Genomic DNA, 24,799 nt, shown 5'->3' with positions numbered 1-24,799 from the left:
TCAGGCTCATTCTGATCAGCTCCAGAGTTTTTTTTTTTTTTTTTTCATACATGCAGAGTTTTTGTTTTGCACTTTAGAGTTGAATGATCTTGGAGTCGTTTTTCACTAAATTTACACATTGTGAAAGTTAATTACGATCATGGTCCACTTGTCAGAACGGAAAAGAATGTACTTTACAGATTGAGATAAGGGCCATGAAAGAATGAAGTCATTAAAAGAACTACGTAATTACTTGATCTTAAACTTCAAGTATTACAAAAAAAGTAAGGAGTGTTGGGTACGATTCTGTCAACCGACAGGTGCGGTTAGAGATTATTCATTCACGTCAGAGAGTTTTCTCGACACTGTGTTCAAGGAGTAGTTTTGCCCACAATTTGTTTTATCCACCAAACTTGGATAAATTGCGGCTATTTAATAGATGCACCGATCTGCAATCGCGTTTTCAGGGAAAAATAAACAAAGGAAACTTAAAGAAAGCGAAAACCAACCCGAAGTTATTCAGCGTATAGAGTACTATTTCGTGATCTTAATAGTTCCGAAACTTATGTTTTAATAACTTATCTAGGTTCATTTAGATTCATGTCCAAACGTCTCATTCCTTGTTTTTTGTTTTGTTGTTTTTCAATCATCTATTACGATCTGGCGCTCGTTAGGGACGAAAATAAATTTTAGAAATTAAAATCAATTGCGTTTTGTTGTTGCTGTGGAATTGTTGTTCATCATTGCTGCCGATTAAGTGCACTTTTCATCATTCGTCCCGCACTTTGTTCCGGAAAGTCTTAACCCGTTCCATATATGGATCATACGGGATCTTCCTCTCACAGCGATCGCCGCCATGATGAACAGAAGCGGCGTAATGCGCTTGGAAACTCGAAGCCGAGCCAAGGATGATGTCAAACGGGTTATGCTGTCAGTGGAGCGCGTAAGGAAATGGTAATCGCAAAACCTTTACATACTTGAACCCGGAAATGTAGCATCGCCGTCAGTTATTTCATTTTATGCATTTTCGGCGAATTCATTCATTGTTACACAAAAGCCGTAATCGCGTAAATCTGTTGCTCATAGCTCACAAGATCTTACCCGATCTTAACATTATTCTCGTTATTTTGTTGATTTACAGGGAAAAGAAATGGGTTAATGTCGGTCCAAGCAGCTGTACCTTGAAAGTTTTCAAATGGGTCCCGGGTAAGTTCATCTATTGAAATATTATTTTGATCTGTCAAATTCCATTGTTTTGCACACGTGCCCGATTTGTGACAGCTAATTTAAAACTGCCTTCGTGACTCTAGATCTGTTTATAATTTTTTCCTAATAATGTCGAGATGTTAGTATTATCTATTGTTATCGAGGATTGTAAAATACTCATTTATGATTTTAAGTAGCCAGTTCGTAAAGAACATAGAGACATATTTATCTTTATTTTTGACTTGTCAGTTTCTTAACAGAGGTCCGTGGATCGGAAGGTGGCCAGGAGCTTTTAAGTGAAATGGCTTAGTGTCCCCTATTTACATATTTGGGGCCAGAAAGACCAGAAATGTTAATTTTTATTTAATCTCTTGTAGTGAGTCAAGACCAGAGCAAGAAAGAGGTATGGGGTAAAGTTTTTGGTGAAATCTGATCAAATTACGATTGTCAACTCTAGACATAACTTGCTCATATATCTGTTGTGGTGAGATTTCTTTCAATTACATCACAAATAATTTGATTGAAGTGTAAACAGCTGTTTGAACAAAAAAAAAAAAACAATGTTGTTGTACATGACTTTGATTATGCTTATGTTTGGTAATGCAGGAGAAAATCAGAGGGAAAAAACATGTCACAACAAGCAATTGTAACACTGGTAAGTTTTGTTTGTCCTCTTTTATGGGGAAATAGTGAAATTTTATTTTTGTGCAGTGGTTTCAATCAAAAGATGTTAAAAATGGGTAGATTAGAGTAGCAAGCAGGGAATGACTGTAGTTTTGAAGGCCTGGATAGCCTCCTATACTTAAGGAGGTAAGGGCTTCTCAGGGTAGCTATGAAGTTCTGTACTCTTGCAGTTTAATTTCATTTATGCTGCTTTGTTGTTCTTCAAAGTTAGCCAATTTGAGCAAACATGAATGAATTACATATATGTTCTAAGTACAATGACATCTGTGTAAATGCTTCATAATGGTAGCTACTATTTAATTCCTGTTTGTGTGTTTCACTGTTTAAACTCTGGTGGTAGCTGGCAAAATTCCATAAAGTTGTAATGGGATTTATTTTCCATTGTTTTCTGTTTGATCTTCTTTCATACTCCTTTTTATGCTTATGATTGTCTGGTTATCCTTTTCACTTCATTTTTTTAAGGTTTTGAATGAGCTCATTTATGCCTCTGCAAATCAATTCTAAAATGTTGTTGTGAATTTGTCAACTAGATGAGGGAGACAGAGACAATCAGTCTATTAGCTCAAGTGTTGGTGAAACTAATGACAGTGCTGCATCATCCCCAAGTTCATCCCAGCAGCATTCTGTAGACTTATCAACAGATACATCTGTGAGAACCAAGTTTCAACCAGTGCATCCTTTAGAGCTGAGTAATAACAAAACGTCACAAGGGGAGGGTGGTGGTCTTCCAACAAGCACAAGTCCAATCAAACGACGAGCAAGTCAGGCTGAGGAGCTCTTGAAAGCAGAAGAGGCAGGAGGTACAAGCTAACTAGCCCTTCTTTATTGCATGTCTTTGAAAGAATTCCAAGGCTTTGCTCTAAGAAAAATTGAAGGGAGCCCAGTGCTCTGAAACTGTGAAATCCAGGGTGCCCAGCCTATGCTTTTTATTAAAAAAACTAAGATTCTTGAGTCGCCCAAGAGCAAAAGTAAGGCGCCAGGGGCCACTGGGCACTGCTAGACCACAGCCCTGATTGCTGTTTAAGTTATAAGTCCTAGAATAGAATAAAAACCTCAACATGCCAGTAAGATGTTCATTATCACCTTTAACCCTAAGAGCAACCAGCACCTTATTTCCCCTTACAGTAATACTCATAAATCATTTACTAAGATCATGAGAATAAAGGGAATGAGCACCAACTAAAGAAGCTCCTGGTTGTTAAAAAGTCTCCTTATCAATATCTAAGGAAATGTATAGAGAACATTATGGAGAACATGCATACTGATGTAAGGGTATGGAGGGTTAACTAAGCCAGTGTGTGATTTTCATAAGCAATGTTAACTCAGGGCTGCAAACAATGGCCGGTCAACGGACAATGTCTGGTCAAAATTGGGTACTGACCGGACAAATCCTTGGATTGCCGGACATCTTGTCCGGTCCTTTACCGATTCGTTCAAAGAAATTTTAATTTTTAATTGTTTGATAATCACAAGGACAACAGTAATGTTTCTGAAAGGAAAAAAACGAATATAAAAGAAATTCTCAGCAGTGGCAAATTTCCACGATGTCATCAAGTCCTGTCGCGACCGCAAATCATCATGTACTCCGTTATTTTATTTGCTTTATTTAAGTGTTCCCAGTTAGTAGAGGGTTTTACCTTTGGCTAGATACCATAATTTACTCTTAAATAAAGTGATTGTTTGATTGATTGAATGATCAGAAACTGAGCACCCTCGCAAAGAATAATCTTGCTGCATCGAGAATACTCCAAGTAGCATTTGTTGCAAAGTGCAAAAAGCGAGCAAAAGGCCCAAAACCTGGAGAATCCGACCACTCTTTCACTCCAACAAAAATTCACAATGGTAACTTTAAAAAAAAAGGGCTCTGAGTTGTACTGAAAACAAAAAAAGTCAAGATATATAAAAAGAGAATTTGTTTGGCTGCTTCTGCAGTAAAGAGTAGTAAAATTATTAACTTGGGTTCAGTTGTTTTTCAGTTGCTTTTTAGTTGTAAAAGGATTACTGTGCAATCTGGGTTCACTATCGCAAGAGTTCCAACTGTTAAAATTTGATCAACCAAAAACAGGTAGTGTCCGAGCAAAAGCATATTTGACCGGACAACGTGACCGGCGACTGCCGGCTAGTTATTTGCAGCCTTGTAACCTTAATTAAAGTTTGTATATTCATGAAGTTTTCCAATTCAAACCCTTTTTTCGTTAGAAAATCACACAGATTTAACATTTTGGCTTTGGGATATTTTTTTGCTGCAGTGAACTTTGAGGAAAGTGACAAAGGAAGTCTTGGTAATGACGACAACTCTTGCAGTGCCTTTGATCTCAATGAAGACAGCAACTTAAGTATCAATGATGCCAATAATGATGACAATGAAGTGGACAATAGCTATGTTAGTAATGAGGATGATGAAAATGAAGATAATGAAATTGATGAAGATGAAAATGATGATGATGACGATGGCAATGGCGATACCCAAAATACATTTGAAGGAGAGGAAAGTAACCTTGTGCCTTCTATTGCAAGGTAAATTGGCATGAAAGTAATTGTTTTTCCATCCAAATTTACAGGATGCTCCCTACATCATTAAAACAACTCAATGTTCTTTCAAGAGAAAGTCAATTCATTTCTCAGCCTTGACAGTTAATAATTTCATGTGCATACTGCTTAATCAAGATGAAGAATAGTATGGTGACAAAAGAAAGAGAATCCAACAGACTTAATTATCCCATGACAGTTAAGTTGACTAAAACAACTGCAGACATTGATCATGAGATTATAACTTACCTGTTCATTTATCTAAGTGAAGAGAGTGCCACCATTTCATATCGACTGGGGATGGGAATGATCCCAGATGAAGAAGACTCAAGAGACTTTGAGAGCACCAATGATAGCTCATTACAACCTGTGACAGATCTGATGGGTGTGGCAGATGGGCCATCTAATGAGGCTGAGCAAATGCCATCTCAAACTACTACTGATATCTCAAGCATGTTGGAGCAAGACAGTAACCAGGAGGTAGGCAAATTAAAACAGCTTCAATAAGTTTATGATGATGTAGATGTATGTATTTATAATGCAAATACACTGCTGCCTTCAAATTAATGCAAATAAGGCAATGATTTCTGTCAAAAATTTGGAAACTGGTGTAACACACTTTTACAGCCTGATGACAAATTATTCATTACTTTGAGGTAAACTGATTGTCATGGATATTTTTAATACTGATGTATCAGTGCATTAAGAGACTGATGTTTCCGACTGTTTTGTTTCCCAGGGCCCATAAAATATTCAGGGAATTTATCAAAGTTTGAATTAATTTACAAATCTTTAGTGCTACTCCCAGTCAAGTGTATCTGCATGTGTTTTTATCAATTTAATTTTGTGTATACATTCAAACTTTAATTTTTTTGTTGTTGCCATTGCTTTTAGGGAACCGACTGTCCACCGCTAAAGAGACCTCGCACTGAGTCTCCCAGTGAGGAACAAGAACAATAATGTTGTTGTGGTAGTTAATTTTATTTTCTTTTGTAGAAAAAAGATTAAAATGATATTTATATGGTAAAAAAAAGAGATTAAATAAAATATTGGTTACTATTTATTGGAGAACCAGAGTAAAAGTTAAAAGCTTACATTAAGCTCTCCTCAAATGAATACTGTAGTTGTTTTTGTAAAGAATATGTTTTGTAAGGAACATCATGTCTTCCTTGTAATCAAGACTGTCCTCTGTACACCCTTATCCTGGGAACATTAGCAGTTTTTGATTTAGTGTGAATTAACCTACTCTCCTTCGTTACAAGGCTTTTTGTATCATTATGGCATACTCCTACCAGTTAGTCAATTTCTTGGGGATGGGGTGCTTTTGCTTGCCCCTAGGGACTTGAAAGAGGCACTGACTTTTGATATTGAATGCAAGTGTACTGTGAACATTTTGCTTCTGTATAGTTCAAGTGGTCTTTAGAAGTCTTTAAATTGAGAAAAAAGTGGATTGTGTGTACATGAATAAAGATTTTTCTCCAACCGATTGTTTGTTTGCTTTAGTGGTCAACAAAAACTACTTTGAGAAATTGTGGATTTGCACTTTAAATTGGATATCTTTCTTAACAAAACTGTTGTATGGTTTCTTTTCTTTCTCCTACCTTTATAATCACAAATTAACGAGGGTCAATTTCCATCCTCAGATTATAAAGTATTCTCAATGATTATTGTGGCAAAGTCTAAAACATCATCCACTGGGATCTGAGTGATAAGACCAAGTTGCTCTATAACCTAAACAATGATAAAAAAATATTCATTTGGAGTCAGAAAGCTGACTGCATAAAAAATTACAGTTAATTAAAATGCTAGTAAACATATTTTGAGCTAGTGCAGTGTTTGGGCATGAGGGTAAAGGAAACCAACAAGTTGAATTACTAAGGGGGTTAATGTTGAAGGATTTTGCCAAAGAATACTGAGTGAAGTTACCTAACTTCTGAATCAGTTCTTCCATGGCCTAAACAGAAAAACATGAAACAAATCATGCAAACGTCAAACAGTGGACAATGACTGATTAAAAAAAACAAAAACAAAACAACTCTCATCAGGTGCACCATGACAATCAAATGATTGCAAATAAATTCTTTATTACCATGTCACTTGTTGTCTGATTCACAATGTAGGATGCTGCCCCAATGACTGACACAGCAAGCAACATTAGATCACTACTAATGATTGCCAAGCTTTGTCTGCCATCTTTAATACAACTTTCTCCTGTTGCAGCCATACACAACTTGCTGTAGATTTCTTCAAACTTGAGGTACACTATGTCAAGGAGTTTTACACTGGCATCATGAAGTAGTTTAACTTGAGCTCTTGTGTCATTGTGTCCTAATTGAATGTTAAATACAACAGCTTTTTAGAAGGGCAGTGGTAAGATGGTGAAATGAAAAAATTTTCTCTGAGTGGGTTGACCAGCCAGTGAATCGGTTAGATGGTAAGAGATGTTATTATATGGCTGTGTCTCACAAAGACTGGGAACTACCGAATTCACAAATTTGATTGGCTGAAATCAATATTGAAAGCGGTCTAGATTTCCCATCTAGACCCGCATCTAGACCGGTCTAGAAAAAAAAGGTACAAAGAATATAAAACAATTGGCATACAATTGTGCTGGTGACCTCAGTCAAGATTCTCCCATACAGACCTCCCACTCGGTTAATAAGCACTAAATATTATAAGGAGAGCTAAGATACTAGTCACTCTGGATCAATGTTACTGTAAGTAGTGTTGGCTGACATGGCGACCGACATGTTGGTCGATAGTCAGTCAACAGTTGGTCGATAGTCGGTCGACAGTCGGTCAATAGTCGGTTGATAGTCGGAAAATAGTCGGTCGAAATGTCGACCGATATGTGTCGGCCGATAGTCGGTCAACATATCAGCAGACAGTCAGTCAATATTTGACCAACACTTGGCCGACACTCGGTTGACACTTGGCGGATGCTTCACCGATACTTCACTGACACTTAATCATATACCTGAAAGGTTATGCCTTCAAATTAAATTTTTCTTCAAATCAAATTTTTCAATACCGACACTGCAACAATACACAACCACACAAGCGACGTTCAAACTATATTTACCGATAAAGTTTAGACACTTGACTGATAGACTACCAACACTCGGCCGATAGACCACTGACACTTGACCGATATTCCACTGACACTTGACTGATATTCCACTAAGATGCGACACTCCATCTGTCGGTCAACATATTGACCAACATGTCGACTGACTAGCGACCCACTATCGACTGACCTGTTGACCGACTATCGACCAACTGTGGACCGATATGTCGGTTTCCATGTCGGCTGACACTACCTGTAGTAAAATTGATCCTTCACTCTTGGGGGTGAAATGGTTAAAGAACCAAGTGTGTCAGTCCTTCAGCAAGTCAATTATTCTGCCTCTTATTCAGTCAGTAAGTCAGTCATCCTGCAAGTCCACTCAGTCTGAAATTATTTTACTTACCAAGAATCTCAAGGATGGTTTCCAAAAATGTTAAGGGTGTTGTGATTAAGATGTGATAGTCTAGAGTCTGCAGAATCCTCAATTCTGACTTCAACATGCTTCCCAGTGTGTAACAATGGCCGATTGAGTTCAAAAACCTCTGACCTTTGCTTGGAGTTATTGCCTGTGATAAAAACGACAATGTTACTGTAAAAACGTACTTTGGTCGTGAATTTCTCTCATATTTTCAACTCCAACCAATGAAAATGTTGGCCTAGATGATTCAGATTAGGTATATCTTCAAAAAAAAATTAAGATATTTTTGGAAGGCTTTTGGAGATGACAAGAAGAATTTTCGTGGTATCAATAATCATTCAGATTTTCTAATGAAAATTTTTGCCAATTTTTATGAAGTAATACACGAGGAAAGTTCTCCAAGGTAGACTTCAGGCGGACACACTTTGTTTTTGCAAGAAGTTCTTGCCTTGTAGTGTGAAGTCAGTTTGCTTGCAAGCTGCACACAAGACATAACTCGAAGCGGCAGCTGATTTTTTACTCTGTTCTCCACCTCTTTCCAGTTTCTCTGCAGGTTTGTCTCTGAATTTGAACGAATTAACTCATAGAGATCACAAACATGCTTCGCCATGAATCTATGGGAAGAATTGATAGAATTGATTAGTTGAAGTCAATCATACCCCGAGGAGAAAGTGTAATTTTGCGTCGGATAATTTTGGCTATTTACACTTACCTGTCAAAAATTTCAATTGCTAAAAAGCGGGTTTGAGTCGGTAAACCCATTTCTTCACAAAGTAGAAAAATGTATTCTGGAAAACACGAACGAATCCAAACATAAGTTTAATTTGCGATTTTCTTTTACTTCAAAATGCACAAAATAAGTGGAGGGTCGAACTTGAGTTACCGGCATTTTTGCCCCCTTTGAAAAAGCCTTGCATGCCATTAGCAGTGTTCATACTTTTCTCGTTTTCAGCAGCAAGAGCGTATAACGCTTCTTCCAGTAACTCTGGTGGCAAACATGCTGTCTTCATGTTGAAGACAGGTTCTGGAGGGGTGCCGAAAATCCTGCTTTTGGACATTTTGAAAACGCAAAAAACTCTACCAGATAAAACACCGGGATACTACTTGAAGAGAAGAACCGTCTTTAAGAACAATACTCTGCACTTTTCCAAAATAACTATGGTTTGACAAATAATATTACTGTATTTGAAAACGCGTGCTCGCTAGAATTTGGCGGGAACTGAATTAGTAAGCATCTTGGGTCCGGCGGAAAAAGCTTGGCGACTGCCACTTTCTCGAGTTTATTCGGTGTTTGCGCGTATTCTGGGCATTAAACAGGCAAAAATACATCGACAATTTTTAGTTGATCTCTTTTTTTTTTTTTTTCAGAATTATAACAGATAAGTATGCTACGGCAGGCCACTCGGCTGGTAGTCTGAGTACTAATATAATAAAATTTCCATATTTGGATAACGTCGAAGGAGGGTTCACTTCCTTTTGGATTCTTCAAAGCTGAAGGTTGTTTCTGTTTATTTCTACGTTTTAAGATGCCGGTAAGTACTTGTTCATTGCTGTGGGTGCATGATAGTGCTGTACAAAAGACCAAGGCCATATTAAACTTTTCCACGTTCTCTTAAAAGGCGTATCACTCGGCGTTATCTGCTCCCAGTTCCTTGTGCAAGATGGCGGTGCTTCCCATCAACACGAAGTTCAAAGGCCCAGCTCCGCCTGGAGGTACCACACACAATTTTTACTTCTCTGGCATTCGCAAAGAGAACTCAGTTTTACGAATCTGTTTAATTATGACCTTACCATGATTTTCAACAGTTTTGATTTTGGAGTTTGTCGGGTAATTAATTAAGTTTGATTTGTGACTAACTTATGTAGGAAGGATGCAATTTGTCAATTTCTTGTTGATTTCAGATGGAAATAACGATATCATAGATGAAGCGATCTATTATTTTAAAGCCAACGTGTTCTTCAAAAGCTATGAGATAAAGGTATTTTTGTAACTACAGTGGTATGATAAACCAAAGTGGGTTATGAGGAAAAGGTTTGAGGGAAAATACAATCCATAACATATTAAATGAGTGCATTAAATCAGAAATGAAATAGGGGATAGACAGTTAGTGGTGTATGTTGTTGACAGCTGATTGTGTGTTCCACAGGAATCCGAGCTAAAAGTGTTTCTGTCAAAAAAACAAAACAAAACAAAAAAAAAAACAAAAAAAAAAGACAAAGGAAGAGAGAGAAATTTCCCAAGTTAACCTCAAGCTTTCCATTTATTAAGCTTCTAAGTGTCCCTCTGCTACCTTGCAATCATGATAAGGGAGTAAGTCAAGTAACAACTTTATTTAGGGAGGGTAACACATGACAGTTAAATGGATAAACTAGTGGCCCTCTGAAATGGTATGGTAAGGTTTTACTCCAAAGCTGATGTTTCAACTGTTATAGCTCTTTGTCAGAGTGAATAGAGGAATTGTGGGTTACATAGACAGGTAAAAATGAACAATATAAAATCCCGCTGTTTCGCTGACTTCATGATGCCATTATCAAGGGTACAAATGAAATTAAAATTAACAAATGCGAGTTCAAGAGTTACAACTAATTTGCATAGGGGAGGTAGCTATACAAATACTTTAGCACAGATAGAATCCGTTTGCATGTTCAAACTCGGTGTTAATTGTTTGATGTAAAGCATCTGGTTAATTTTGTTTTCATTTGTACCCTTGATAATGGTGTCATGAAGTCGCCAAAACGTCGGGATTTTATATCGTTCGTTTTTACCTGTCTATGTATTACTAAATCTTTGTTAATATGAATTGTGGGTTGTGTGTGTTTTTGTAAAGAGAAATATGCATTTGAAACCATACGATGGGAGTAGAACTCGTGACAGTTGTTTTATTTACGACTCTAATAGTATGGTCTTTTGAACTTGATGCATCTTGAAATATGTAAGTTGAGGATACAGGGTCACTGAAATCCACATTAAAACTAATATTCTCTAGACAATGAGGTTAAAAGCACGACTTTGTATTCTTAAGTTTTAGCCTGAAAATGGTTTCGGAGGGTGGAGTGACCAGTTATGAAGGTTTTTAGGTGATCTTGAGTGGACTGTTTTTCATATAAATGCTTTTTATTATTATTATTACTATTATCAGCCAAACAACACACTTTCTCCAGCTTTTTAACATTTATTGATTGAATTTTGAAATATTTTTAGTCTGAAGCAGATCGTGTTTTGATTTACCTAACGCTTTACATCACAGAATGTTTGAAGAAGCTTCAGAGGGTATGTTGATGCCACTTAATGACCAAGTCTGTTAATATAATAGTCCCTTTTACAGTTGTGGGCTTGTTGGCCAAGCCTTTGAACAGGAGTGAGGCTATGGGTGACCCTGTTGTGATAGAGACCTGTATCTAGTTAGCATGATAACAAAAGGAATTTGCATTTGAAAAGCAGCAACATCTCTATCATAAAAAGGTCACCCTTAGCCTCACTCCTGTTCAAAGGCTTGGCCACTAAGCCCACAACTGTAAAAAGGACTATTTAGCTGATTTGGATGGAAGAAAATTTTGGTTCTTTATAACATATAACTGAAACAAAATTCTAGAATGCGACTGGTTATCACCAACTTGATTTGAGCATAAGTAGGACAGTGTTAGCATCATGCCAGTGTTGTTTGAAGGTATGCAACTTATACATGCTCTGTTGTTGTGTATTTCACCAAGGTAACTGCTTTTTTTATGAAAACATCTAATCAATGGCTAGTTTTTTTTTCTCAAATTTTATGTTTCTTATTATTTGAAAACAGAATTTCATGTCATCCAGTTCTGTCTGTAGTCATACTCCTCTAATCCCTGGTATGATTGTATGTCAAATTAGATTCCAATCAGTTCCATTACCATTAAAAATCACTCGATTACCAGTTTAGATGACTGACAGGAAACGAAAATTGTTAAGTTTTGCCAGGCATGGCTCAGAACAAATGGCTTGCAAAAGTTCCTTTTTCCTCTTTGCTGGATTAGAAGGAAGCTGAGCCTCAACACCTAAAAGCCTGTAATGAAAACTTTTAATTAATTATTATACTCTTTCTGGTATGTGCATCTAGTGTTGTTTGAAGGTATGCAACTTATACATGTTCTGTTGTTGTGTATTTCACCAAGGTAACTGCTTTTTTTATGAAAACATCTAATCAATGGCTAGTTTTTTTTTCTCAAATTTTGTTTCTTATTATTTGAAAACAGAATTTCATGTCATCCAGTTCTGTCTGTAGTCATACTCCTCTAATCCCTGGTATGATTGTATGTCAAATTAGATTCCAATCAGTTCCATTACCATTAAAAATCACTCGATTACCAATTTAGATGACTGACAGGAAACGAAAATTGTTAAGTTTTGCCAGGCATGGCTCAGAACAAATGGCTTGCAAAAGTTCCTTTTTCCTCTTTGCTGGATTAGAAGGAAGCTGAGCCTCAACACCTAAAAGCCTGTAATGAAAACTTTTAATTAATTATTATACTCTTTCTGGTATGTGCATCTAGTTCAATTTTTTTTTTCCAGTGCTCTTCCAAAGAAAATGGTAAAAAGGAGATGCTGAACTTAGCAATTGCTAGTTTTGTAATTCCAGGAGATGCTGGGTTTCCACTGAATGCCATGTACTCAAAACCAAGCAGTAAAGCTGAAGCAGGTACCATAATTCAAATTTTTGTCCTGTCACATTGTCTATGCTCTGTGGAAAAGATTGATTTTTAATAGAATACTTATGCCCCTGGGTTGACTTCAAGTTTTGGCTTCTGCAGCTTTGATAATTATTCTTGTTACTTTGGGCCTGATGTGGTATTTCTGTTATTTTTAACTAAAATTTTCATCTTTTAAGATGAGAGTGATCACAGTTAGGAAACTCTCTTCTTCATTTAGAAATCTGCAGTTCAGATATATGATATTCATATATTCACAGTAGTACCATGTTGTTTTAAGATTCTACTAGGGCATACTTGACCCAGTTGAGGCAGGAACTTGGCCAGAGACTTCTGGAATCTGTGTTTGATCCACAGACAGATAAACCATCCAAGGTATGTTTAGTTTATTGCATCATTTTAGTATCATGGTGACCATGAATGTATTTACTTAGTCAAAGCTCTATGCTTGCAAGTTTGTGTTCTAAGGCATGACTATGAAGAGGTCGGTAGAATTTATAATAAACTTGGGAAGACTCTGAACATCCATGCCTGGAAAAATCTGGGAAATGTCCGAGAAGGAAAAGATCCCTGAACAATCCTTTTAATTATAGATCGTGGAAAACATTAAAAAAACCTTGAAATGTATGTGAAAGATGGTAACAGACTGACATGTTGTCCACGTCTTTGTACTGTACTCTACCAGGATTTCTTAGTTTTCCATTTTTAAACTTTATTAAAACTCATTTGAATCTTTTATTTTTAGTGGTGGATGTGTTTTGTGAAGAGAAAGTTCATGGACAAGAGTCTGTCAGCTCCTGGGCAGTAGTAGTGCAAAGGTATGTTTTATGAATTGTGCATGCAAAATGTGCTGATCATTAACTCTTTGACCCCAAAGAGCAACTCGCATCTAATTTCTCCGTACAACATCACCCATGAATCACCCATTGAGGTCATCAGGATAAAGGAAATGATCACCAACTTTAGAACCTCTCAATTTTTAAATCAAATTTTTTTGTCAGTACCTTAACTAATGTATAAAGAACAGCGTGGAGAATATGTAATTTAATGTTAGGGAATAAAGGGTTAATTGGATGTTGTGCACAACTTGAAGAGAACTGAATACATCATAGATGAGCTGCAGTATAAGTCGTGAGAGCTGAAGGATGCCCAACCCTTTGCTACCTTCATGCTCTGTTCCGTTTTGTTACTCTACCACTCATTTTATTGCATTTATCCAGGCTCTAGCATGGATTGCTTTTAAAAATACACTTAACAGGATAACTGGTATATTATCCCGTTAACATCACAGTAAGAAAAACAATGAAGAACCCATATCTGTAGAGTCTTCATAATTATTAATTTAATTTTGCCCTTTCAGATTGTGAGGATCCTGGAATGGGAACAGCAGTAACTTGTAAAGATGAAAAAAAGTGGAATTTGTTAATTTTCATGTTCAAAATAAAGCCTTTTATACTGAAATTGATTGTGTACATGTTTTTTGCTTGTTGTTGTTGTTGTTGTTTTTTTTCTATATGCAGATGTGACTAATTCTCTGGTGCTCCCTTCCAGAGACACCTGACTCATCCACTCAGGGTATAGTAGAATCGATGAAATTATGTTTAACAATGGGACTTGATAAATGGTGAACCAAAAGGCAGTGTATATAAGAGGTTAAGGCAAAAGCCTGTCTGACAGTCTACAGGAATGGCATTTCTTGAAAATCATTTTGGAATCATCACTGACTGTGATTTTGCCAAGGTTACCTAAAAAATAAATATGACAAAGCCTTTTTTGTTCCCCAATTAGATGGCCTCCTCCTTTTTGGGTTTCACCAGTAAGGTCAAAAGATACACATGGCATTGAGAGATCAAAATTCTTCAGCCTCTCCCCTTCCCTTACCAAAAGAAGAGATACTTTAAAATAATCATTCCAAAAAAAAATTAAAGAGTTGTAGGTGTATTATAAATATTAGAAGCATTAAAAACATGCTTAAAAAAAAACACAAGTACTATTGTCATCCATTTCTACCCCAATTTTACCAAAAATCTGTGTGGATTAATTACTGTCATAGCATCATTTTCAGTTATGTAGCACCAACACAATTTATTTATTAATACCAAATCCTTTCTGCTGACATAAATTGATATCAACTAAAACATTGCAAAGTTCTAAAAGCAGGGATGGAGTTGGTTGGGGTCGAGAGAGAGCATTGGTGTCTGAGTTCATGGCCATTTATAACATCTAATTGAAGCACCATTTTATTAAGTAGTTACTCTTCACACTGAAATGGAATTAATAAATAGCATTTGAAGTTAAATTGGGTTAAATTACTTCAGTGTTTAAAAAATGGCTGCAAAAGAAAATGTCTACAAGTCTTATAAATTTACTGCACCTTTGAGGCTTGGGTAGGATTTGCACAGTTATTGGATTTTTGAAAAAGTTTTTACATTCATAGAGAGTATGGACAGAGACTACCTCAATTAATTTTCACACCTTGACATCAACACTGTGCCACACAATTGACAACTAAATGATTTTACAGTTATAGAAATTGACTGCATTAAACTAAACCCACACCAAGAGGGTTAAACTATGCCAAAAAATTAAAATATACATTGTCACATATATATTAAAACTTGTATTTTTGCTCTTCTGTAGTCGCTTTGTAGTTCTCAATAAGTCTAATCTTTCACAGCTCTGGTCAGAGTAACACCTATTCAGTGTCATTTAAAAATTAGTCATTCTTTGTATGTGCAAGTGAAAATTTTGTAACGTATATGTACTTCTGTTTACTTGTGTGTAGTCTGACAATGACTATTCTTTTAAAGCTAAATGGAACATGGAGTAGCTTGGGTCCCCTGTGACTTCCTTGGCAATATCCAGGAAATCTGGTAACTCCAAGTCACCTTGTTTTATTGTGGTGTAAGTTTCAAGGATAAGGAGATCTTTACACCTGTGGTGCCAACGGGATAAATTGTTAAAATACATTCAATCAAATATCAAGCAGGCAAGTCAGAATAAAGAAAAATATCAACAAGGGGATTAAAATTTGATCCAATACCAAATTCTTTTAACTAACAGCATAAGAATTAAATGGCAGACAGTAACGAGAATTATTATCCAACTGTGCTTCATGAGTACAAATGATGCATGAGACGAGTACAAATATCATGGCTTATTTTTACTCCAGAAATAACAATTTGGAACGATGGATAATAAATCTACTATTAAACATTTTGTTGTGTTAAGTATTGCTGTTTTAGTCATTGTTTGTATTTTGACTTGCCCTACAAGCTTGTCAAAATATGGCACAACTCATAGAGTATTTAGCAACACTACACAACAAAATGTCTAATAACTTAAAAGATATAATTATTTACTTCATACATGAAATCTAAGAAGTGAAAGGATGATGGACAAGTAAGTTTTAGAGGTTGCTGCAAACCTAAAGTATTTAGGTACCTCTGAGAAGTCTGTGAAGACTTTTCTTGAGTACTGAATCAAACCTACCTTGGATGACAAGGTTCATTGTAGATATCAAGTTGAAAGTACTGGTTTCCCCATAAAAAGCATCTTCTAGTCTTATAAACAGATTGCCGAGTATGATCAACTTGAGAAAATAATATCTAAAGAGAAATCAAATTTTTCATACCTATAAGTGAGATAGAACTATTTATACAAGGAGATCTTAAATTAAGCACATGTTAACAAATAATGCACAAAAAATTTTGTAACTTGAAGTGCATACCTCATAATCTCTGGCAGATAAATTTGTTCTGACTTCCACGATTTGGCTGCTGACCTTGGTTTCTAGTCGTAATGTATGCATGTACGTAAAATGACCTACCGGGAAAAGAAAAATTATTTCAAATGAGAGATGGTAATTTTCAATGTTTTGATCATGTTTCCAGATAAGGAAGATTTTGCAGCTTTCAGTAACTAACTGATAGTCAGCCTTTGATCTTCTACAGAATGACAAAAATTAAAAAAAAAAAGGATATAACTTTGAATATCAATTTATGCACCTGAGTTTGAGAGCAGGTGTGATTCCGTTCACTCTCCAGAACAGGTTGTTAGAAATTGGGAATGATGATAAAGCAGTGTGAAGCTATTAAACTGATAAAAGGTGGGAAAAACCTTCTCTTTTCTCTTAGGGAAATATGACATTCCCAAACAGTAAGATGCAAAAGTCCTCCCGAATTTTAAGTGTCACTACCTTAAGGGGGTAGGGTCTTACTAAAGGATAAAAGAGAAGTTAGAGTTGGTGTGAAAATCTTCTCTGGTTTTGAAAATTTGGGAGGGGGGGGGGGTTCATAGGACAAACTTGCCATTCTGTCCTCTTCTTCTCAGACGAGCTTGTCTTTCTGGATTTGAAGTGGAAAGGTAGTTATGAACCACATCAAAGTCTTGAAACACAGGAAAAGCCTACGAGGAAATAAACAATAATCAAATCAAACTGAAATGACAAAAAAAAAAAAAAAGTAAATAAGTGCCACACGATGTAAGGCTTAATTAAAACCATAACAAAATTCTTGAACATGATTGGTTATTGCCAGCCTGATTTGAGCACTAATAGTACAATGCATATCTCATGCCTGTAATTGGACAGTTAACATATCTTGCCTATGTAAGTAGACAGTAATTGTCATGCGTGCATGCTTTGTTGTGCACTTCACAAAGTTAACTGTTTTTTTTTTTTTTTTTTTAATGAAAAAGTATGACAAATGTCTGGTTTCTTTCTCAAATTTAGTCATAATTTTCATTAATTGGTAACAGGACTTTGTGACATCCAGTTTTATCTGTAATCACATTTATGATAAACAATTTAGAATCCCACTTAGGGATTGTCTGATTTTGTTAATCACTCACATGATTACAGACCGAATTGGACTCCACCTGACTCTATTACTATAAAAGATTACTAAATGACTACTTAAAGAAGTTTTTTAACAGTAGCACAACAACCCTTGGAGTAAATTCTCAAATTAAAAGGACATTACCTTGACATCTGGTAGGGATGTAACAAGGAACTTGCGTTTTACACTCTCTGGAGACAGACGATCTCCGGTATCTATATGCATTCTGAAACAGACAGCCTGCAAAATGGATTACTTATTGTTACATTTTTAACTCCAAAAATCAAATCCTTTCTTAAAAACAGCTTATAACTGACCCTAGTTACATTTAGCTTCACCTCTCTCACACATAAATATGAAGTTATCAATCAAATTAGAGTTTAAATGTTTAATAATCTGTATTATAAATTTCTTACATCAATGGCCCGCCGCACTTTTTTACTGAAGTCTATATTGTTTTCAATCACGTCAACATATGGGTGACCGACCCAAGCCTGCAATGGAAAGTTTATTCTTGTTCAATTTTCGCCTCAGCTGTTATGGTTGAAGTAATCTTACCTCTACCCCAACCCTATTGAATTGAAAATCAATCCAGTTGGGTTTTTCATTTTCACTTGACCAGTTACAAGAAAAGTACTTTATTGTTCACAGTTGAAACAAGGGGATAAAAGATATTAACTTTTTTTTTCAAGCCTTTAGATGAAGTACTTCCTTCGTCATAGTTTGATCATCTAGTGGAGCAGTGTCCTGATGAGGACTTTGTTATTTTCTTTTAGCCCTTTACACTCCGACATCACCAGGCATTTTTACCACAATTGATAGTAATGATTGGCCAATTTGCCATTGTCAACAACAGTACAGACCTGCTCACGTGAATGCATCATGATCTCGATCATGCACTGAAAGGATTGTTTCATTTGATGTCAATATTGTGGTAAAAAATGAACAGGGTTTAGCGTGGTCTGTACTCTTCTTAACAACAATATTCGTCATCACATTAGTTAAGAAATTTCTTGCAACATCTTGACCACTGTGATGATGAATCAAGTTGTTGATAAGAGTGCAGACTATGCTAAATCACTGTCAATTTGTTAAATTCTCTATACATTTCCTAAAGTGCAGCCAAGGAGAATTTGTTTCATAATCAAGAGCTTCTTTCTTTAGTGATCATTTTTTGATTCAGGTCTAATATTGTAAGGAGAAATTGAAAGCTGATCACCAATAGGCATCAAAGGGTTAAAATATGACTTATTCTCATGTCATTGTCAATGTAGATTTGTGCAAACTATTAAAAAAAAAATGTGAATTAGACCTGTTGGGTTAGTCTGTCCAATTTCCTGGCCTGTTCAATTGGTTCCTTTCGTGTGTTGTTGTTTGCTAATGTGTAAAAATCTTCTGCTCCTTGAGCTGCTGATACCTACAAAATATCACTGTTAATATTCATTTTGAATGTTGAATGTTTATTTACGTGATTACAAAATCTTACTGATTTCTATGTCCCAAAAGAATTGAGGTACCATGCAAGTCAGTTTGCAATTAATAATTGGATCCCCTAATGCCAAAAGTTTGTTGAGGTGTTTTGCATGGACAGGCATGAATCCTAACTCCAGCTAAGAAAATTGAATCTTCTATCAAACCAGAAAAAGTTTTGATCTGCAGAACAGTGTGTTTTAATAAATTCACTGTTTGATTGAGGATGAATGTAAACAAAGATATGCAGATGATCATTCACCAATACTGAGCAACTTACCAAATGAATCACTTGATCGTAGCGTGCATCTCGTAATGACACATTGTTCCAACCATTATTTTCAAGAAGTTTATCCCACTGCTCAGAACTCATATCTGGAAAGTTATAAGTAAACTATTAAGTTCATTTACCTGCCACAATTAAGGGTGTCATTTTTAATACGGGTTTTCAAACCAAATTCAGTTTTAATATTGTTTTCTTCCAAGGGTGAGGGGTGTCCAGTTGGTGGACTTCACACTTTTTGCCACAATACTTTGTGGTTGCCAAGGTCTGGCTGTGAATTATCCTGTCTTTCTGTCACAGTAAAAGAATATCTTGTGTTACATTATGTATTACCTGGCATCGAACACCTCGTGTCAAAGCCTCTTTGAAAGAATAAAACACTCCATTTTGAACAAGCGTAGTTTAGTTGTGTAGAGTTCTTGTCTTCAATACTCTGTTTCTATGTTTCCCTGTTTTTGTTTTTTTTTTTTCACTGCTACATCTTGAAGGATTCAACAAGTCATGGTGACGAAGTACGACAAGCGAATCCTTGTACAGTATGCCTGTTTCAATCTGGAAGTCATTACTTATTATAATTGAAATAATTTATATCTTAACTAAACAGTCATTTACTTTTTGGACAAGTTCCCACATGCTACTGAAGATCACCAAGTATCCTAACCCCTTCCCCCCTCAAGGTTCCTACTCCCCTCGAGCTCCCTCAGGAAAGAGATCTGCAAATATCATTAAGGAAGTTGTATGGTGACAATTCAGTTGACTTACATGATGAAGGATCCATAGCCCCTCGGTCACAAATCACTATTGTGTCCTTCTTGCTAGTGGAAGCAAGGTCAAAGAATGTCTGCTCCAGCTGTAGCAAAGTCCTCATTAAATTTTCCTGAAAATTGTACACTGGAAATAAACAATAGAAAATGTCATTATTCTTTCACTAGCAGTGCTTAGGGACCAAGTACTTAGGGGCCAGTCATTATTTATCACCTGGTTGGCGGGGGGATCAGAGGATTTTTTTTGGGGGGGGGAGGAAGATCTCATGGTTCCCAGGGGAAATGGAGAGGGGTCAGTTGTTACTAAAATAATATAAAGGGTGGATTGTCGAAAATTGACTGCCAATAAGGGAGATTGCTAGAACTCTACAGAGCCTTGGTGAGGGGTGGAACAGGTTAAATTAATAAAAGTGACGGCCCACCTAGTTCATTATTAGCACAATTCTACCGTGACTAATCTAGATGATTGTAAGCAAAGTTTTATATTCATTTCCCACCTTCTTGCTCACTAAGATCTGGAAACTTCACACCACCACTGTCCAAAACAAAATGTATATGTATAAAAATATGTATAAATTAAAAAAATTAAGACAATGTATTTCTAAGGCAATCTGATCCCTGCATTTCTAAATTTAAAGTATAATCAAAATATAGAGTATTTCTAACAGAGTCTGATCTTGAAAATTTTAGATTTTATCTAAAAAAGTGTTCCATCTTAAAAAAAAAAAATTAAAGTTGCTGATAGTTTGTTTTCAATAAATTTTACCCCAGCAATATAGTGGCTGCTTCAGGAACTCTGTATACCTGGCAATAAAACAAAAGTTTTCAAGGTTAGAAAATTATTCTGACATAAATTTTTAACATAAATAATTGCTGGTATATATTTACCAAAGGATTGATGATTTTTTGTTTTTGCAAAGGCAAGTTGGAGCACAACCAGGTTGAAGCTTGGTCACTGATAAGTGTATTCAAGGTAGAAAAAAAAATGCTAGAAAACAGATGGATCCACCCAATTTATGTTACTTAAAAGTAAATGGTTGACTTATATCACTTCTTTACTCCTTCCCTATAAAATTATAAAATATAGGTTAAATGTTATCAGTGGTAATTGCAAAGTGAAAGTTGTTCTCAAATGTGTTGCCCAGTTTTGTTATAGGCTAAAAGTACTTCAATAACACCCAAGGCACAATCTTTTAGCTAGCCTGACAGACATGTTTCAACCGTGCAAAAGGTTTTATTGGAGACCTGCAGATGAATGAGGCATTAAACCAAAAAATAATAAAATGATGGTGATAATCTATCATGATGTCACAAAAGGACTGATTCTCCCCGTTGTTTAACTTGCCATTCACAGCTTGAAAAATTGTAAAACTGCTAATGGTGGTAACCCAATAACTATATATTGCAAGTGTTTACTCTTTTTTTAAATAGATTTTTTCAGATATGAAAAAATGCAGTGTCACGAGCATTAATATTTTGGAAGAACTGAAATTTGAGGCTTTTCTATGTTGATGAAATTTGGTGTCAACACCAGTCCCTGGAGGAAAGGATCAAAATTTGGACTAAGTGAAATGATCGCTACCTGATGATTCTCGAAAACTGTTTCGGCAAAGACTCCTGACAAATTTCCTTAAAGATACCAATTTATTCCCTTCCGGGTATAAAATATCCTCACCTTCCATCCAAGATTTTCAAAGAAAGTTGACATCATTGCTTGAACAGTTGTTTTCCCTGCACAGGGACCTTTAAAAGAATCACACAAGCAGAAAAAATATCACCTCTTTCTTCTCATTGCCATGCATTTCTGATATATTCAGTTTGGTGAGATGATTTCCCTATGTCGATTTTGAAAAAAGTGAAAGAGTGCGATAATTTATGCACAAACAACAGTGGCACCGGATTAAATCTTGCCCGATGCTGTGCGTGGCAATGAAAGAGAAAAATTCTTAAAAATTCAGGCATAACGCAAACTACAGCTCTTTATAGTAAAGAAAAGGGAAAAGATCTCAGTTTTGTTGAATGTAATTAGTTTATCGAAGTACTCCCCACGTTAGATAACAATTTTTTATCACTCGTGGCACATAGCCTCAAATTGACAACCCAAGAGTCCTTAAAGCTCCTAAACGGTTATTTTAGCATAATATTTGAACAAACCTCCAGTCAAAGCAACTTTATAAACCCTTCTCTCTTTTTTATCGCCGTCCAAATCATTAACATGACTCCCATTCTGAGTCGCTGGGTTCATGGTAACTATTTCTTTCGATTAGATATTTGGTTAATACTCAGCTGTCCACCTCCTCAGAAACACAGTCTTCCAGATCTTCAAAAACAATGTCAAGATGAGGACGGGGAAAGGTTTCAAAAACACAATTTCAAAGAGAACCGGAAGAAACCGACGAAAAAGGTCGATATAAAGGAAGAGACCTGACGAAACAAATCGTCTCAGGAGGGGTCAGGACATGACTAAACACGCGGGAAATTAAAGCGGCTCGGGTCAGCGGTCATACGTAATAAACATAAAAAATTCAAAACAACGATTACCAGGTGGGGGGTACTCCTTGAAGATTTTCCAAGTTTTTGGTATTCAAATGGATGAAAAGGCTGAGGATATCGACCCAGTTCGAGCTGGTAAAGACTCAATCGAGGTAGAGATCGTCAGCGATGAAGAATTTCAAATGCTGGATGAAGCTATTCAGAACGCTATGATGCGGATTGCCCAGCAGGAAGGTAGGCAAAGCCTTTTTAACTTCCCGAGACTGGCGCCAAAATCTCGTAGGATTAATTGCCCTTCTTTCTCTTTTTCCTACTCGCTGAGAGTTTTTAATTTCTAACAGCCCCTTTTCCCTCTTCTTGGGAAAGTTTATTTCCAAAGAGATTAGGAGGGGGGGCTAACCAGAGATGTTTGGTATACATCTTGCAGAGCAACTTTTACAGCCTTCCGGGAATCTTTTAACCGCCTGATGATTTTCCTTCGTTATCAAAAACTGCCCCAAATTTAACCTTTTCACTCCCTGGATGTTCTTCCCCTTGCAATTTTAAAGCAGCAGTAAGGAGACAGGTAATGAGGATATCAAATAAATCAACTCAGGAAATCGATTTAACACTAAACTCTCAGAACAGTTAAATCATAGTTAAATTTTTTTTTATCACAATGCATTCACAAACCAAACTTCTTTCATTAGCAAGATCTTAAAAGTAATCCTCCTTGCTGTGAAATAATTCTATCATGGTTTCTAATTTCATTTTATCAAATTTAGAAACCAAAAGTACTGAACACGGAGAAGACATCACTTGGTCTTCGATTAGAAAGGCTTCAACTCCTCTTGAAAAGTTCAAAGGTGGTCGCGGTTATTTAAGTGTGACTGATTTGACTGCTCAGTTTTGGTGTGAACAGCAAATGGAATACAGCTTCTCAGCACCAGAACTTAAACTAGAATCTGAGCCGATGAAGATGGGAAAACTCATTCATCTTGAAAGAGGTACTGTGTAGCCTTGCAACAGGATATTGATAAAGAAGTTGGGTGGCCTTAGCCAGGGTCAAGGGGCGGGGCAGGGGGGTAAATGGTGTATGTGATTGAGAGTGGAATGGGGGGAATATTTCCCTTTCCAACAAAGAAATATAACAACAAGTTAATTAGTAAAAACAATAACAATCATTAGACAAGTTTCTGTTGTTGAAAAAATGCATCTCAATTTGCATCAAGCCTGGAAATGGCAGAATCCTTACACCCCTTGGTATCTGATACCTAAACTTGCTGACAGGACTTGCAAAATACTAAAACATTGATTAATTACATTGATTGATTATTAAATTGTTTTCATACTTTCACTAAACAGAACTGGAATTATATGACCTTGTAGAGATCAAAGTAGAGTCTAAAGAAGACAACTGGGCAACCAGATTTTTGGACTGTCTTTGTAAAATTTCTTTACTGGAAGCACAACAGACAGTGCGAGAACTTCCAGTTTTTGGATGGCCTTTTAACATGGGAGTGTTTGTTTATGGCATCATTGATGAAGTACATTACAATGAGATGGGGCAGTTAGAACTGTTAGAGCTGAAAACAAGGACAAGGAAATGCTTACCTTCCAAGGCACAACAAAGCCAGGCATCCTTGCAAGCAATGATCTACAGCATTATGTTTAATGACTTGCTCTTTGGAAAGGTCGATGCTTCAATGCTTTTATCACAACTTCAACTCAAAGGAGATGCCATCCTTTCAGAAGATGTTTCACAATATGCAAGACAATGTGGAGTTCAGTGCGACAGACTCATCCAAATTATCAATCTTATGTTAAAACGATTCCAACAATGTGACATAACAAAGTTAAATTCAATAGCAGTAGAGTATTGCATGCAAGAAACCTGCCAAGTTATTGGTAGAACTAGCATGGATTTAGACACAGAATGGACACAGTCACAGCTTGTTAAAATGCTGCCATATTGGAAAGGAGAAAGGGGCACTGTTGGTGTGGAAATAGAAGAAGCCTGGAAGTGCAGTAGATGTGAATTTGCAGACATTTGTGAGTGGAGAATTAAAAAAGACAAAGAGTACAGAACAAAATCAGATTGAAGGAATTACCAGCTTCAAAATTCTGACACCCCATAGCTAGTAAAAGTATGCTAAATTCACTTCCTGATTTGTTTAGAGGGAGAACACAGTGTGATAACAAGAACAGATCACAATTGCGACACAATTCGAAGTGATGCATACTGGTTTCCTAACTGTTTAATTTATTTTTACTCTTCTCCTAATTTTGCGTCTTTCTTTACTTTACTTTAGGATGTAGCTAAAGTTTTTAACAAGCGGAAATCTAGCAATGATAGGCGGGTACTTGAGCCGAAGGCCCACCCTAGTGTGCCTTTGGCATGCTATACCT

General features: G+C 36.3%; 5 protein-coding genes across 6 annotated transcripts; 3 read left to right on the top strand and 2 right to left on the bottom strand.

Annotated features, from left to right (window-relative positions):
- Positions 1 to 779: 779 nt before the first annotated feature.
- LOC111330118 (uncharacterized) lies at positions 780 to 5,431 on the top strand. The gene is made up of 8 exons (XM_022934917.2): positions 780 to 933; positions 1,121 to 1,185; positions 1,563 to 1,588; positions 1,792 to 1,840; positions 2,400 to 2,669; positions 4,119 to 4,386; positions 4,665 to 4,878; positions 5,293 to 5,431. The coding sequence occupies exons 1-8, from the start codon at positions 836 to 838 to the stop codon at positions 5,356 to 5,358; spliced, it is 1,056 nt and encodes a 351-aa protein (XP_022790652.1). The 5' UTR covers positions 780 to 835; the 3' UTR covers positions 5,359 to 5,431.
- A 472-nt stretch (positions 5,432 to 5,903) lies between these two features.
- Positions 5,904 to 9,079, bottom strand: LOC111330120 (cyclin N-terminal domain-containing protein 1). Its single transcript, XM_022934920.2, has 6 exons — positions 8,767 to 9,079; positions 8,596 to 8,671; positions 8,332 to 8,497; positions 7,869 to 8,031; positions 6,488 to 6,726; positions 5,904 to 6,129 (listed from the first exon to the last, which is right to left on the bottom strand). The coding sequence occupies exons 1-6, from the start codon at positions 8,939 to 8,941 to the stop codon at positions 6,043 to 6,045; spliced, it is 906 nt and encodes a 301-aa protein (XP_022790655.1). The 5' UTR covers positions 8,942 to 9,079; the 3' UTR covers positions 5,904 to 6,042.
- A 193-nt stretch (positions 9,080 to 9,272) lies between these two features.
- Positions 9,273 to 14,024, top strand: LOC111330123 (actin-related protein 2/3 complex subunit 3-A). The gene is made up of 8 exons (XM_022934924.2): positions 9,273 to 9,415; positions 9,503 to 9,596; positions 9,786 to 9,862; positions 11,086 to 11,154; positions 12,427 to 12,553; positions 12,844 to 12,938; positions 13,309 to 13,381; positions 13,924 to 14,024. The coding sequence occupies exons 1-7, from the start codon at positions 9,410 to 9,412 to the stop codon at positions 13,369 to 13,371; spliced, it is 531 nt and encodes a 176-aa protein (XP_022790659.1). The 5' UTR covers positions 9,273 to 9,409; the 3' UTR covers positions 13,372 to 13,381; positions 13,924 to 14,024.
- Positions 14,025 to 15,160: 1,136 nt separating this feature from the next.
- LOC111330116 (TRPL translocation defect protein 14) lies at positions 15,161 to 22,310 on the bottom strand. Its single transcript, XM_022934915.2, has 13 exons — positions 22,073 to 22,310; positions 21,594 to 21,661; positions 20,685 to 20,722; positions 20,416 to 20,453; positions 19,917 to 20,045; positions 19,152 to 19,246; positions 18,714 to 18,818; positions 17,818 to 17,895; positions 17,546 to 17,641; positions 16,874 to 16,970; positions 16,294 to 16,388; positions 16,056 to 16,171; positions 15,161 to 15,498 (listed from the first exon to the last, which is right to left on the bottom strand). The coding sequence occupies exons 1-13, from the start codon at positions 22,161 to 22,163 to the stop codon at positions 15,360 to 15,362; spliced, it is 1,185 nt and encodes a 394-aa protein (XP_022790650.2). The 5' UTR covers positions 22,164 to 22,310; the 3' UTR covers positions 15,161 to 15,359.
- An 86-nt stretch (positions 22,311 to 22,396) lies between these two features.
- LOC111330117 (exonuclease V) lies at positions 22,397 to 24,799 on the top strand. Of its 2 annotated transcripts, XM_088743912.1 has the most exons (4): positions 22,397 to 22,645; positions 23,176 to 23,397; positions 23,756 to 24,442; positions 24,703 to 24,799. In XM_088743912.1, coding segments are annotated over exons 1-4 (1,050 nt in total). In that variant the 5' UTR covers positions 22,397 to 22,506; the 3' UTR covers positions 24,705 to 24,799. The 2 variants fall into 2 exon arrangements, with proteins under 2 accessions (XP_088600038.1, XP_022790651.2); XM_022934916.2 differs by lacking the exon at positions 24,703 to 24,799 and having other exon boundaries at positions 22,400 to 22,645; positions 23,756 to 24,674.

The sequence above is a fragment of the Stylophora pistillata genome, chromosome 13, assembly GCF_964205215.1.
Source record: "Stylophora pistillata chromosome 13, jaStyPist1.2, whole genome shotgun sequence".
Taxonomy (NCBI): Eukaryota; Metazoa; Cnidaria; class Anthozoa; order Scleractinia; family Pocilloporidae; genus Stylophora; species Stylophora pistillata.
Note: the sequence above shows the minus strand (reverse complement) of the source record. Positions and strands in the feature narration are given on the sequence as shown.